This window comes from Anneissia japonica, unplaced genomic scaffold (assembly GCF_011630105.1).
Source record: "Anneissia japonica isolate Jap-2015-1 unplaced genomic scaffold, ASM1163010v1 scaffold6_len129433_cov155, whole genome shotgun sequence".
Lineage (NCBI taxonomy): Eukaryota > Metazoa > Echinodermata > Crinoidea > Comatulida > Comatulidae > Anneissia > Anneissia japonica.
In genome coordinates, this window is record NW_022752272.1 from 85,015 (window position 1) to 96,097 (window position 11,083).

The window sequence follows — 11,083 nt, forward strand, 5'->3', positions numbered from 1 at the left end:
AGTAGCGAGTGCACTGAATGACGTCATGCATGTATCGGCGTTTCTATTGGCTAATCATGACGTAATAAAGTTCAGTCACTGGAGATGATGACGAAGTTGCCAGGGGGGAAGGGATTACACCTGGGGTACCTGAACATCTGGGAATTAGTATGCACAGTAGCAGGGGTAGATAAGGCTGAGCTTCTACTATTAAATTAGTTTACTCTGTTGCTTGATGTCGCAAAATCTAGCAAAACTTCTATCCTTTTTATTGCTATAGGACCTCGGGCTACAGAATATTAATCACCGCTTGTCAACAACACCCGCGAACGAACAAAATTTCTTATCTTAGATCGTAAACACACACTCGCTACTTTTGCAGCAGCAGTGCACTGAATGACGTCATGCATGTATCGGCGTTTCTATTGGCTAATCATGACGTAATATCATTTACTGTACCTTTAGCAATCGGAAGTTGCCAGGGGGGAAGGGATTACACCTGGGGTACCTGAACATCTGATTGGAATGTTAAATGTTTCTAAGTCTTCTCTTTCAGACTCAGAGTTCCAAGCACTCACTGCATTACTCGTTCAGTATCAGGATGCCTTCGCCGCACATCAGTTTGATATTGGCACCTGCGCAGAGATCGAGCACCGAATTGATACTGGGGATGATGTCAACTCTTTTCAAATAAGGGAGGAGTGTAGTGACGGCCGCCGTCTGTTCGAGAGACCGATCAACGGTAACGACCTCTAACCCCGGCATCTGTGTATTTGCATATCCTGCCTTCAGGTGTGCAGAGGAGGGATCGCCGAGACCTTGGTGAATTGTCGTCACTCGTACACTGGACTTAATGCAAGACGCATCATTAACCTTATCACAGGATTGTTTATCTGGTGTCCGAGTCTACACAGGAGTATAATTGCCTGCGCTGTGGGTATTCTGCTGTGTTTATATATATTATTGGAGTATTATCGCCTCGAAGCAAGATATCCCATTGGATAAGGTAAGAAGCTTCACTCGGTATTATCACAGTAGATAGGCGATAAATACTACAGTTGCTTAATAAATCTTTAACCAGAGTCTCACGTTTATGCGATTTTGAAAAGGCCTAGTTCAACACCTAACATTTTACACACCCACAACTCTCTCTAGCTTGGCCTAGTTTAGTTTTACCTAGCCTAGCTAGGTAGGCTAGGCCTAGCCTAAGCTTCTACACTAGCTAGGCTAGTAGGCTAGGCTAGGCCTAACTTACTGTACTTAGCTGTATATTACGGCTCGGCCCGGCCCCAGGCCTGGCCCTAGGCTAGGCCGAGTTTTGTACCTAGCCTAGGCCCTATTATACGTTAAAATAATAGCTAGTTCTAGTAGAAGTAGGCCTAGGCCCCTAGGCGTAATAAGTAGTAGGCCAAGCCTAGCTAGGCTGAGGCCTAGGCTAGCCCTAGCCTAGGCTTAAACTTACACTTAGTTAGGCCTGCCTAGTAGTAGTTTAGTAAGTATAAGGTTTCTTTCTTACCTTCGGAGTTGTTATGTACTCCATTATCTGATGACAACCAACAGCAACAAACAGAAACTAGATATCCCCAAAGAGATATTCAAAGAGAGCGATTGGTGCCACAGAACCTTCGTCCTCTTCCGACACCGACTGTGTCTTGCTGTCGTGTCGTGTGCCGCCGCGGTGATCAACGATCGCGATTCTCAGCTCTTCGCGATTCTTGTCATCATCATTTTGAGAACTACTTCCTGTTGATCACGGTTGACCGGGCATTTGACCCATGACCCATCTCACTATCTGTACTAAACTATCATTTTATTTTAAAATATTTCAACCACATAAAACAAATATATTAATTTTATCATGTAATTTGAAAAATATTTAATCATTGGAAATATATAAATAGGGACTTAGTCTTTTTAAAAATAATAAATAACGTTGGGTCGACACCTAGTCATGCCTATGTTTGTATATTGACATTTGACATTAATTTACGAAAACCATGTTTTTCAGAACAGGAACCTGGGAAAGTGGCAATTCTTTGGTAACCCAATTCTTTGGCGGCACAGATGGCGATTGACTAGGCCTATAGGCCTAGTAGTAGGGAAATACCATTTGCTGCTGTAATTTAATTTTAAAATCAATTAAGTTACTATTTTCTGATGAACATCAAATAGCCTATTATTTGTTAGTATTATTTTGTGAGATGCAGTTTATTTTACATAAATTTCTGACAAAGCTTAGGCCTAGGCCCCCCCTAGCTAGCCTAGGGCCTAGGCTAGGTCTACTCAAGCTAGACTACTAGGCCTAGCCTAGTTCTGTTACGGTTACTACGGTAGTAGTAGGCCTAGGCTAGCCAGGCGCTAATAGTATAATAGGGAGCTTTCGATTGCACGACGATGGTAGGACGAAGAGCGTAATGACATCACTAACTAAAATTCATCTTTGTTTTGCATGCGAGAACTTGAAGGTCTCCTAGACCTAGTCGAGTAGATTCTGGCACACAATTTGGCCAAATCTACGTACGTTCTGTATGCATGGAACTCGAAGTCTCCCGGAAATCGGTATGGTCTCCCGCAAACAGCAAAAATCTCCCGGAAATTCACTTATCTCCAACAAATTTATTAAAAAACAATTTGTTTTTGTTTATTTATTTTAGGCCTAAACTTTATTTTTTGCATTCTGACAGTGCCTATTCCAGGCTTCTAAAGGTGCGTATTCTTAAACGCCGTGGCTAGAGATACGGTACCGTATCGGAACTTCCGATTGCTAAAGGTACGGTAAATGATATTACATCATGATTAGCCAATAGAAATGACCGACTCGATTTTGGCTTTTTTGCAAAGTCGACATCGCGATCATGAGAAACGTGTGGCGCGAACAGTTACGATCAAATTTATGTCATAGTAGGCCCATTTCATGTACTTCGATTGGGGCTTATCACAATGTTTGGGTTAAAAGTCCTTTCTGTTATTCTTGCGCATTTTATGGTCTACCATAGAGAATGGTCTACTAGGCCTAGGGGCCTATGCTTATTTTATAGTCGTACTACTAGGCTGGGCTTAGGCCTAATACTGTAGTGCTACTACTAGGGGCAAAGCCTATAGAATAGTAGGCACTAGTTATTATTGCTGATTGAAATAGCCAACCAAGCAACATGGCGATTGTAATTATCAGTGAAAGTAAACTTTATTTGTAGTATAGCCTACAGTGCATATACTACAGGGAATTAGTATGCACAGTAGCAGGGGTAGATAAGGCTGAGCTTCTACTATTAAATTAGTTTACTCTGTTGCTTGATGTTGCAAAATCTAGCAAAACTTCTATCCTTTTTATTGCTATAGGACCTCGGGCTACAGAATATTAATCACCGCTTGTCAACAACACCCGCGAACGAACAAAATTTCTTATCTTAGATCGTAAACACACACTCGCTACTTTTGCAGCAGCAGTGCACTGAATGACGTCATGCATGTATCGGCGTTTCTATTGGCTAATCATGACGTAATATCATTTACTGTACCTTTAGCAATCGGAAGTTCCGATACGGTACTGTATCTCTAGCCACGGCGATTCTTAAAAGTCAGATCAAAAATTTAAAAAATATATTGATAATTAAAATATTCTATAACCTGTTTGCCAAGTAGCAATGGTTACTTAAATGTTGAAGTTTGTGCTCTACTGTTCTTTTAGTATTTGGTTTCTTTTTTCACGATTGTTACCTGGGAAGGTTGTTTGACGCAGCAGTTTCCTTCCAGGGTTTTGAAGTTGTGGTCAGGAGTTCAAACTACATGCTGACCATTTTTGACCAGCCATGCTCAGATACACCAGCTTGCATTGTTAACAGGCTATGAAGTGGTTAGCACTATGTTTCAAGAATTTCATGGCATAATAAATGAAATTAATTTTGTTTGGGGTTGAAATGTGTAAACAAATATCAAAAATATATTTAATCAAAATTCATTTCATCTTTTTTATTTTTTTTTATATTTATTTTTTCAGTCAGTCAGTTGAGACCAACAGTGATAACTATATAGGTCAACTATTCCAGATATATGTGAAAAATATGTCTCATTTTGATGAGAAGAGTGGAATTGTACCATGCGAGACAGAATGGGGAATGTGGTACCAAACTATAGAGGAGGTGATGGTTGAAATAAATGTTGAGCCTGGTACCAAACCCAAGGAGATTACTGTGATTTTTAAACCAAATCATTTAACATGTGTTGTAAGAGGAAACAATATTATTAAGGTTTGTGCTCTCATTAGACAGAAGCCTCAGATAATTTCTTTTTTTTAGTTTCACAATCAAAGATATTTGTTTTGTATATCATTACCCTTCTACAATATATTAATATCAAGTTTTTTTTTAGAATACTTGATTTGATTTGAATTTATTTAGCAATCAGAGTAAAATACAAAAACAATGAATACAATACAGAGAAAAAACAAATACAGTTAAAAACTCTGAAAGCAATATTTTCATTGGGATCCTGGAAACGAAACATTTAATTGCCAAAATGAATAACAACACGAAAATGCTATCTACAAATATAAAGAATCAAATTTGCTAAAAGACTTTTGGCCAATTAAAATTCATCTGAAAGAAATTCACTTTGAAACAAAAAAAGAAGACCACTGTAATATCAAGTAAATGATAACTATAATTCCACTGATGTAAATAGGATTATCATTTATTTAAAATTCAGTATACAGTAATTCCACCAAGTGTTGTTTATCATGTTATCTTTTCAAATAAAAATATTTTAACAGTAAATTTGATTACATCATAATGTAGTATTTGTAATACAGTTGAACTTGCCTAAGTCGAATCCAAAATGCCATTGAAATATTGTTCGACTCGATAAAATTTGACTTACAGATTGTTAATTAATGGAAAACACAATAATTTGGCATGTAAAATTAGATCGACTTCCACGACTTGGAAATTATTCGACTTAGTTGACTTAGGCAAGTTTAACTGTATTATAATAATGTACATAATAGCATAACATCACTTTCAATGAATCTTTTAAAATGAATTTTCAGGGAGACCTATTTGCTACAGTGCATGCCGATGAGTGTCTTTGGGATCTTGGTAAGTGATAAGCTATCATAAGAATACCATAATCTATATGTTGAAATGTACAGTAGGACTCCTAATAAGGGGACACCTTTCGGGAACCAAAAAAGTGTCCCAAAATAGGGGTGTCACCTGGCCGCAGGGTAAAGATATATGTTTCACTTTGTAGCCAAAAAGGTGTCCCCTAAATAGCGCTTGGCCACAGTGTAAGGATTAGATATTGCAGATAAGGCAACTATAATGTACAGCTACTAAAACAATATTTGGCTGATATATTGATCAAGAAAATAGTTCTATGTGACCATCATTATTATTGTTTACTAATGTGTATTGCCTCAAGAGTACCATATTTCTAAAGGGAAGATCCTAGAGAATGACTGTGGTAGGCCTACAGCTTCAGTCTTTTGGCTTCAATGGTTTCCAGGTCTTCTTGTGAGTTGCAGGCGTTTTTCTAAAATTGGGAATTCACCCTGTCATACATTTTTGCAATAATTTGTGCTAATGCATAAATATTGTAATGCATTATTCATTAATGATCAAATTAATACTGTAATGTTATTTTATGTTGTTTCTTTATACAGAAGACAGAAAACTGTTGAGATTAACATTAACCAAAGGTAATCCAACAGCAGAAAACTGTTGGCAGTCATTACTCAAAGAGCAGTATGCTGCTGATCCAATGAAATTTGACCAGATGGAAAAGAAGCTAACTCTAGAGAGGTTTCAAAATGAGGTCAGTTATAATATAACATGCCATCCAGTAATAAATCACTATGGTATCTGTATTTGATATAGCGCCACCATTGTGCAATATACTATTCAAAAGGGGAACCTGTGTCCACCTTTTCTTTGCATGTTTGTTCATGAATCCATCACAAACCTTAACAGATTATTTTAGGTAAATATGTTTTTATTGGCCTATTAATACAAGGAAATGTCATCTAAAATAAAGTTAGTTATAGTTTCTTAAAAACAAGAATGGTACTGTATATTGAACCCACTTTCTCCTTTCCACAGGCAAGGACCAAATTTTAAAAAGAGGCTTGAACTTCCTTTGTAAAAAAAAAAGTTGTAAATTTAGGTTATTATTGCACTTGTAGTGCTGTGGTGGTCTTTATTCCTCATATGTTCACTAAAATTATGCAATGATAATGTAGAGTTGAGTATATTATTTCTGGTGACTTGCTAATTAATAATGTATAATATAGTATATATAAAATATTATATAGTGAAATGTATCAATTTCTGAATCCAGATTTGCACCATAATTTATAATTTAACAGAGAATTTATTAATTGGTATCATTGCCTCCCCTTTAGAATCCAGGGTTTGACTTCAGCGGAGCCGAAATGTCAGGAAACTATTCTAGAGGAGGCCCTGATTTATCAAACTGAAATTTGGACAACAGAAAACGGAATAAAAGAAAATAGATGGAATTAACTTAAATAAGTAAAATGTTAACCTCAATAACATAGCAGTTGAAACTTTATGTAGTGCATATTCCAAGGCCGGATGATTCTCAAGAAAAGCAATTTTATGTCAGGTCCACATTACAGTAAATGTATTCATAATACCTGATACTATAATTATCTAATAATCACACTTTTATGTTGGTACTGTATATTCATTTTATAATAAAATGAAAAATATTCAAACCAATTTGTTTTTTTGGTTTTTTTCTTTTAGTTCGTTGATGCATTTTGAGCGACTACAGTGCATTCCTTGTATTGCAAGTAACAATTTGCCCGCGAAATTATTGAAAGTAATACCTGACCTATGAGGAAACAGTTACTGGTTTGATTTGATCAACTATAAGCTGAATTGACTTGCACCAGAATTTATGGTTACAGTAAACTAAATCAGAAAAACTGTTGACTTCATCAGTATTAGTATGGTACCTAATCCATCTGACATGCTGAGCTGGTACTCTTACCATCCAAGTCCTTTTTCTCTATTAAAACATTTTTAATGTCTTTATTCATGGATGCATCACCCAGCAATTAATATTCAGTTTCGTTTGTACAAAATGTATACTTCCGGTTATGTTGTTAATATCATAGAATCTTTACCAGTTGTATATATTTTACAATCTATTTGCAATTGACATGGGCCTAAAAAAACACTGTGTTATGCAAACTCTAGAATGGAATGTATTACAATATTTATAATAGCATGCTCTGTGAAGCATAGTTCGGTAATTATTGAATATTCCAGTTTCATACAAAATGTATACTTCCGATTATGTTGTTAAATATAGAATCTTTACCAGTTGTTATATTGTATAATCCATTTGCATTTGAAATGAGCCTAAGAAAGACGTTATTCACAATAACAAAATAATAATAATAATAATAATAATTTGAAATATGGCAAAAAAAAAATGGCACTCTCAGAATTTTTTTTTTTTTTATAACCTTAAAAATTTAGTGAGGAATTGAAATGTACAGTATTACCATATTGATAAAACATGTAAATGCGCGAGGGGGGGGGGGGGTCCCTATTCAAACTCGTTAAATGAGCTTAACACATTTAATTTCATGCAAATATTATGAACTTGCTAGAGATTCTTACCTGCATGTGGGAGTACAGTACGGGAGGCCGTCCCAATTTCCAGGAAGACTAAAACTAATGATATTCGTAATCAAGAGATTAAATGATTTCATAAGTCTAATGTAGTGATTTATATGTACTGTATAAGACTTCAGTGCATCTGTATAAATATAGTTCTAATCTTCAACTTCGTCTTCGACATCACCGCCCACCATTGGTTGATGGCAAGAAGTCTGTACAATTAATTGTATGTTGAATATATCCAGTGAGAGACCAGGTGGTGCAGTCAGCCGTTACTTACAATAATACCGTATAAAATAAAATGTTAAACCTGTTTGGCCAGTGCATTTCTGTGTATGCCACTACATATTTTTTAGACAAAACTATTCTTAATTTAAAATTCAAACATTCAAGTTAGCAACAAGTGCTTTATCTGGTACAGTTGTGCAGGTTGCTTTTTAATTTATTTTACCATTTTATATTCATTTATCGATGTGCAAAAAGTCCAACAAATTAACTTGTACCAAACATGACAAGAACTCTGAAGAGATGCTTTTTATAAGTAAATGATAGTGATAAACACCCAGACTTTGTATGCACAGCAGAGTCAACTTGGAATTCACCAATAACTACAGTATATTAGTTGATGGAAGTTTTTCCAACTGTTAGCATGACCCAATAAGTATATATTCATTTTTTCATTATTTCAAGAAAATTTGATATTTTTTTCTAATCTTATGATCCTGCACACATGTATAGTGAAATGTTATTTTGAAATCTATAGTGTGAGTTTTAATGATGCTACACCCAAAAAAAAGTGAATTTTTTTTTTCAACAAAGCATAATATAATAATACAAATTAACAAATGTTTAATATTTTTTTTATTGTTCAATAATTGTAATACTGAAATTTTTTTTATTACTGTTGTTACAGTATTATTTTGATTTTCATCACCTTTTGCTTTGTTAAGGGTAACTCATAATTTCTTTTAAATACTTTAGTACTTATATTTTATGATAGCTACCATTTGAGTTAATTTTCTTACTAGTCGTATAGTTGTACAATTTAGTAACATTGAGACTGATTTTCTCAAGACCAGATTTCCATACATCTTAACTTACAATGCTTGCATTTCTGGATCTACTTATCCTTAGAACGACCAAATTAAAGCTTATAATGTAAAGTTAAAATATGTTATCTCAATCTTTGATTTTTCCAACCATGTAACCTACTTGTGGTGGGACTTCACATAATAATTGGCACCAAATATATCAAGAGCTAAGGACAGACGGATGGCATAACAAATGATGGGGAAAAAAGGAATGGCTAAGATATGCAAGCAATGGCAAAACATAACTGCAACGAAATTGAATTGAATATACCACTGAAGACAGTATACAAATCAAATCATAACCTCTATCATTAAAATCATTAAAAGCTCTTAGTTCTCTTTAGTTATCAAAAATAAAGATTTTCTGGTTAAAAAATAAATCTACTGTATTTCTCAAAGTATTTCTTCTGCATTTTTGTGACAGCAAACTGCTCTCCTTGTTGAATGGCCTTTTGACACAGTCTTTGTACTTCAGAATTTGCTCTGTATTTAAGACTCAAGTAATGAGAAAAATAAACCAGCAACATTGCAGCCTCCATTGGACAGGGGAAACTATGTTCCTGAAAGTAAAACCAGAGGTAGAGATGATAACAGGTAATAAAGAAAAAATCGTAAATGGGTCCTAAGTTTCCCACAACTAGCAGAAGTACCAAAAATTTTGGGACGACCTTCTGCAAGCAAGCAAGAATCTCCCGGAAAATAACATCATCTGGAAATTTATAATACAGGTCTCCCTCTAATTAAAGACCACTTTTCTTTGGTCCGAAATGACAAATGTCTGGTGCAAAAGATGAGACCTATATTCTGCATGTTTTTACTACTTTTAATTATTGTCTCACAGAAGTCAGTGCCGATGGTATCACCAAGCGCAGCAAAATAAAATTTGATATTTTAAGAAAGCTCATTTAACCAGATCTCCTGGAAGTAACGTCTTCCAAATTTAAACCCCTGCAATAAGGATTATGAAGCTTATATTAATGAGAAGAAGCTTTAATATGTTTATGTTTATGAATATTTTATTACATCAGACCTACCTTCATGTTATCTGGTATCCCTGCCAGTGCATCAAGAATTTTTGCTTGCTCTTTTGTTAGCATTGCCAATGTAACTGCAGGGTGTGCATACTTTTCATCCAGTGGGTAATCATCCCATTTTTCTGGCAGGTCATATCTTTTAATATCCTGTAGCACTACTTCAGTGTTCTGATTGGTAGACAAAATTTTACTCTGTGATTCTGCATCAGCATTCTGATTGATGGACACATTACTCTTTAACTTCTCTTCAGTGTTGTCATTGGTTGACAGGTTAGTCTGTAATTCTGCTTCAGTACTTGCCATCAGGTCACCACCTCCTTTTATTTCAGTTTGATTTGATGATGTATTAATGTCATGTGACTGATCATTGTATTTCTTTTCAGAGTCTTGAGAATTGCCTGCTGCCTGAGAACTACATGCATCTTGTGTAGTTTCAATATTATTAGTACATGTTAGTTTCTCTTCTAGTGAAATATTTCTTGTGTCAACTTTAGATTCACCATCTGGTTTTCTACTTTCTAAACCATTGTTGACATCATCTATTATGTCAGCATTCTGGATTTCTCTACATGGATCCACTAAATGTTCATTGTGTGTACTAAGCAGCTTACTAACAGCCTCCTTGATATATTTCCTGTCTCTTATACACATCTTGCTGATGTCTCTGAAATGGCATCTGGGGAGGCTGTAAAGGATAAGAAAAAAGGAATTTGAATATGCTTTTCTTACTAAGAAATGTTATTGTGCTTTTGCAGACAGCATGAAGCTACAGTCTCATTGATAAGCTTATAATGGCAGACAACCTTCACATGGTATACCCTGCTTTCATTAAAGTCTCAAAATCAACTTATAAGTCCTGTGTTAGAAATCAAGAAACTGGCGGACCCCATTCCATCATGAAATTTACCTAATCAACAGCAGTTTTAAGCTTTAAAGAAATGTATTGCTGCATATCACATGAGAAAAGAAATTTGTAAATTTGCCCTGCATCATTTTAATGTCATGGGAGTTGCAATTCTCCACAGTTGAACAATATAAGATGCCTAGCAAATAGAGGTCTCCCTCCAATGAAAGAACCCTCCAATTAATGACCACCTCCAATTAAAGATCACTATTCTGTGGTCCCAAATTAACAAATTTCTTTTATCTTTATTATTCCAATGAGAGACGAAAGCTGCTAAAGACCATGGAAACCCTGGTGCTAAAAGTGGTATTTAATTGGAGGGAGGGAGGGAGGCCTGTAATGACATTCACTTACTAGGCTCAAGTGTTTCTGCAGTGCTGTCAAGTTTGTTGTCAGATCCTTTACTATCATCAAGCTCTGCAAGAC

The 11,083-nt window shown here is 35.4% G+C and overlaps 4 protein-coding genes across 6 annotated transcripts in view; 1 reads left to right on the forward strand and 3 right to left on the reverse strand.

Moving 5' to 3' along the window:
* Window positions 1-1,700, reverse strand: part of LOC117122180 (myotubularin-related protein 6-like) — a 43,348-nt gene extending 41,648 nt beyond the window's left edge. Inside the window, exon 1 of the mRNA XM_033267689.1 lies at window positions 1,496-1,700. Within this exon, the coding sequence (XP_033123580.1) occupies window positions 1,496-1,519 (24 nt within the window). The 5' untranslated portion in view covers window positions 1,520-1,700. The remainder of the gene's footprint in view (window positions 1-1,495) is intronic.
* A 301-nt stretch (window positions 1,701-2,001) lies between these two features.
* On the forward strand, window positions 2,002-8,798 carry LOC117122179 (nudC domain-containing protein 2-like). 3 transcript variants are annotated; one of them, XR_004447673.1, is made up of 6 exons: window positions 2,002-2,161; window positions 3,977-4,226; window positions 5,024-5,072; window positions 5,639-5,790; window positions 6,744-6,876; window positions 7,663-8,798. XR_004447673.1 is itself a non-coding variant. In XM_033267688.1 (5 exons), the coding sequence occupies exons 2-5, from the start codon at window positions 4,041-4,043 to the stop codon at window positions 6,759-6,761; spliced, it is 405 nt and encodes a 134-aa protein (XP_033123579.1). In that variant the 5' UTR covers window positions 2,002-2,161; window positions 3,977-4,040; the 3' UTR covers window positions 6,762-8,798. The 3 variants fall into 3 exon arrangements, 2 of the variants coding, with proteins under 2 accessions (XP_033123579.1, XP_033123578.1); XM_033267688.1 differs by having other exon boundaries at window positions 6,744-8,798; XM_033267687.1 differs by lacking the exons at window positions 6,744-6,876; window positions 7,663-8,798 and adding an exon at window positions 6,377-6,716 and having other exon boundaries at window positions 2,004-2,161.
* LOC117122182 lies at window positions 8,016-10,404 on the reverse strand. The gene is made up of 2 exons (XM_033267690.1): window positions 9,754-10,404; window positions 8,016-9,279 (listed from the first exon to the last, which is right to left on the reverse strand). Exons 1-2 carry the CDS (start codon window positions 10,402-10,404, stop codon window positions 9,088-9,090), a joined length of 843 nt encoding a protein of 280 aa, XP_033123581.1. The 3' UTR covers window positions 8,016-9,087.
* The window catches only part of LOC117122183 (gem-associated protein 5-like), a 32,117-nt gene continuing 29,049 nt past the window's right edge, over window positions 8,016-11,083 (reverse strand). The window contains exon 26 of the mRNA XM_033267691.1: window positions 8,016-9,086. The gene's annotated coding sequence lies outside the window, so the exon portion shown is untranslated. The remainder of the gene's footprint in view (window positions 9,087-11,083) is intronic.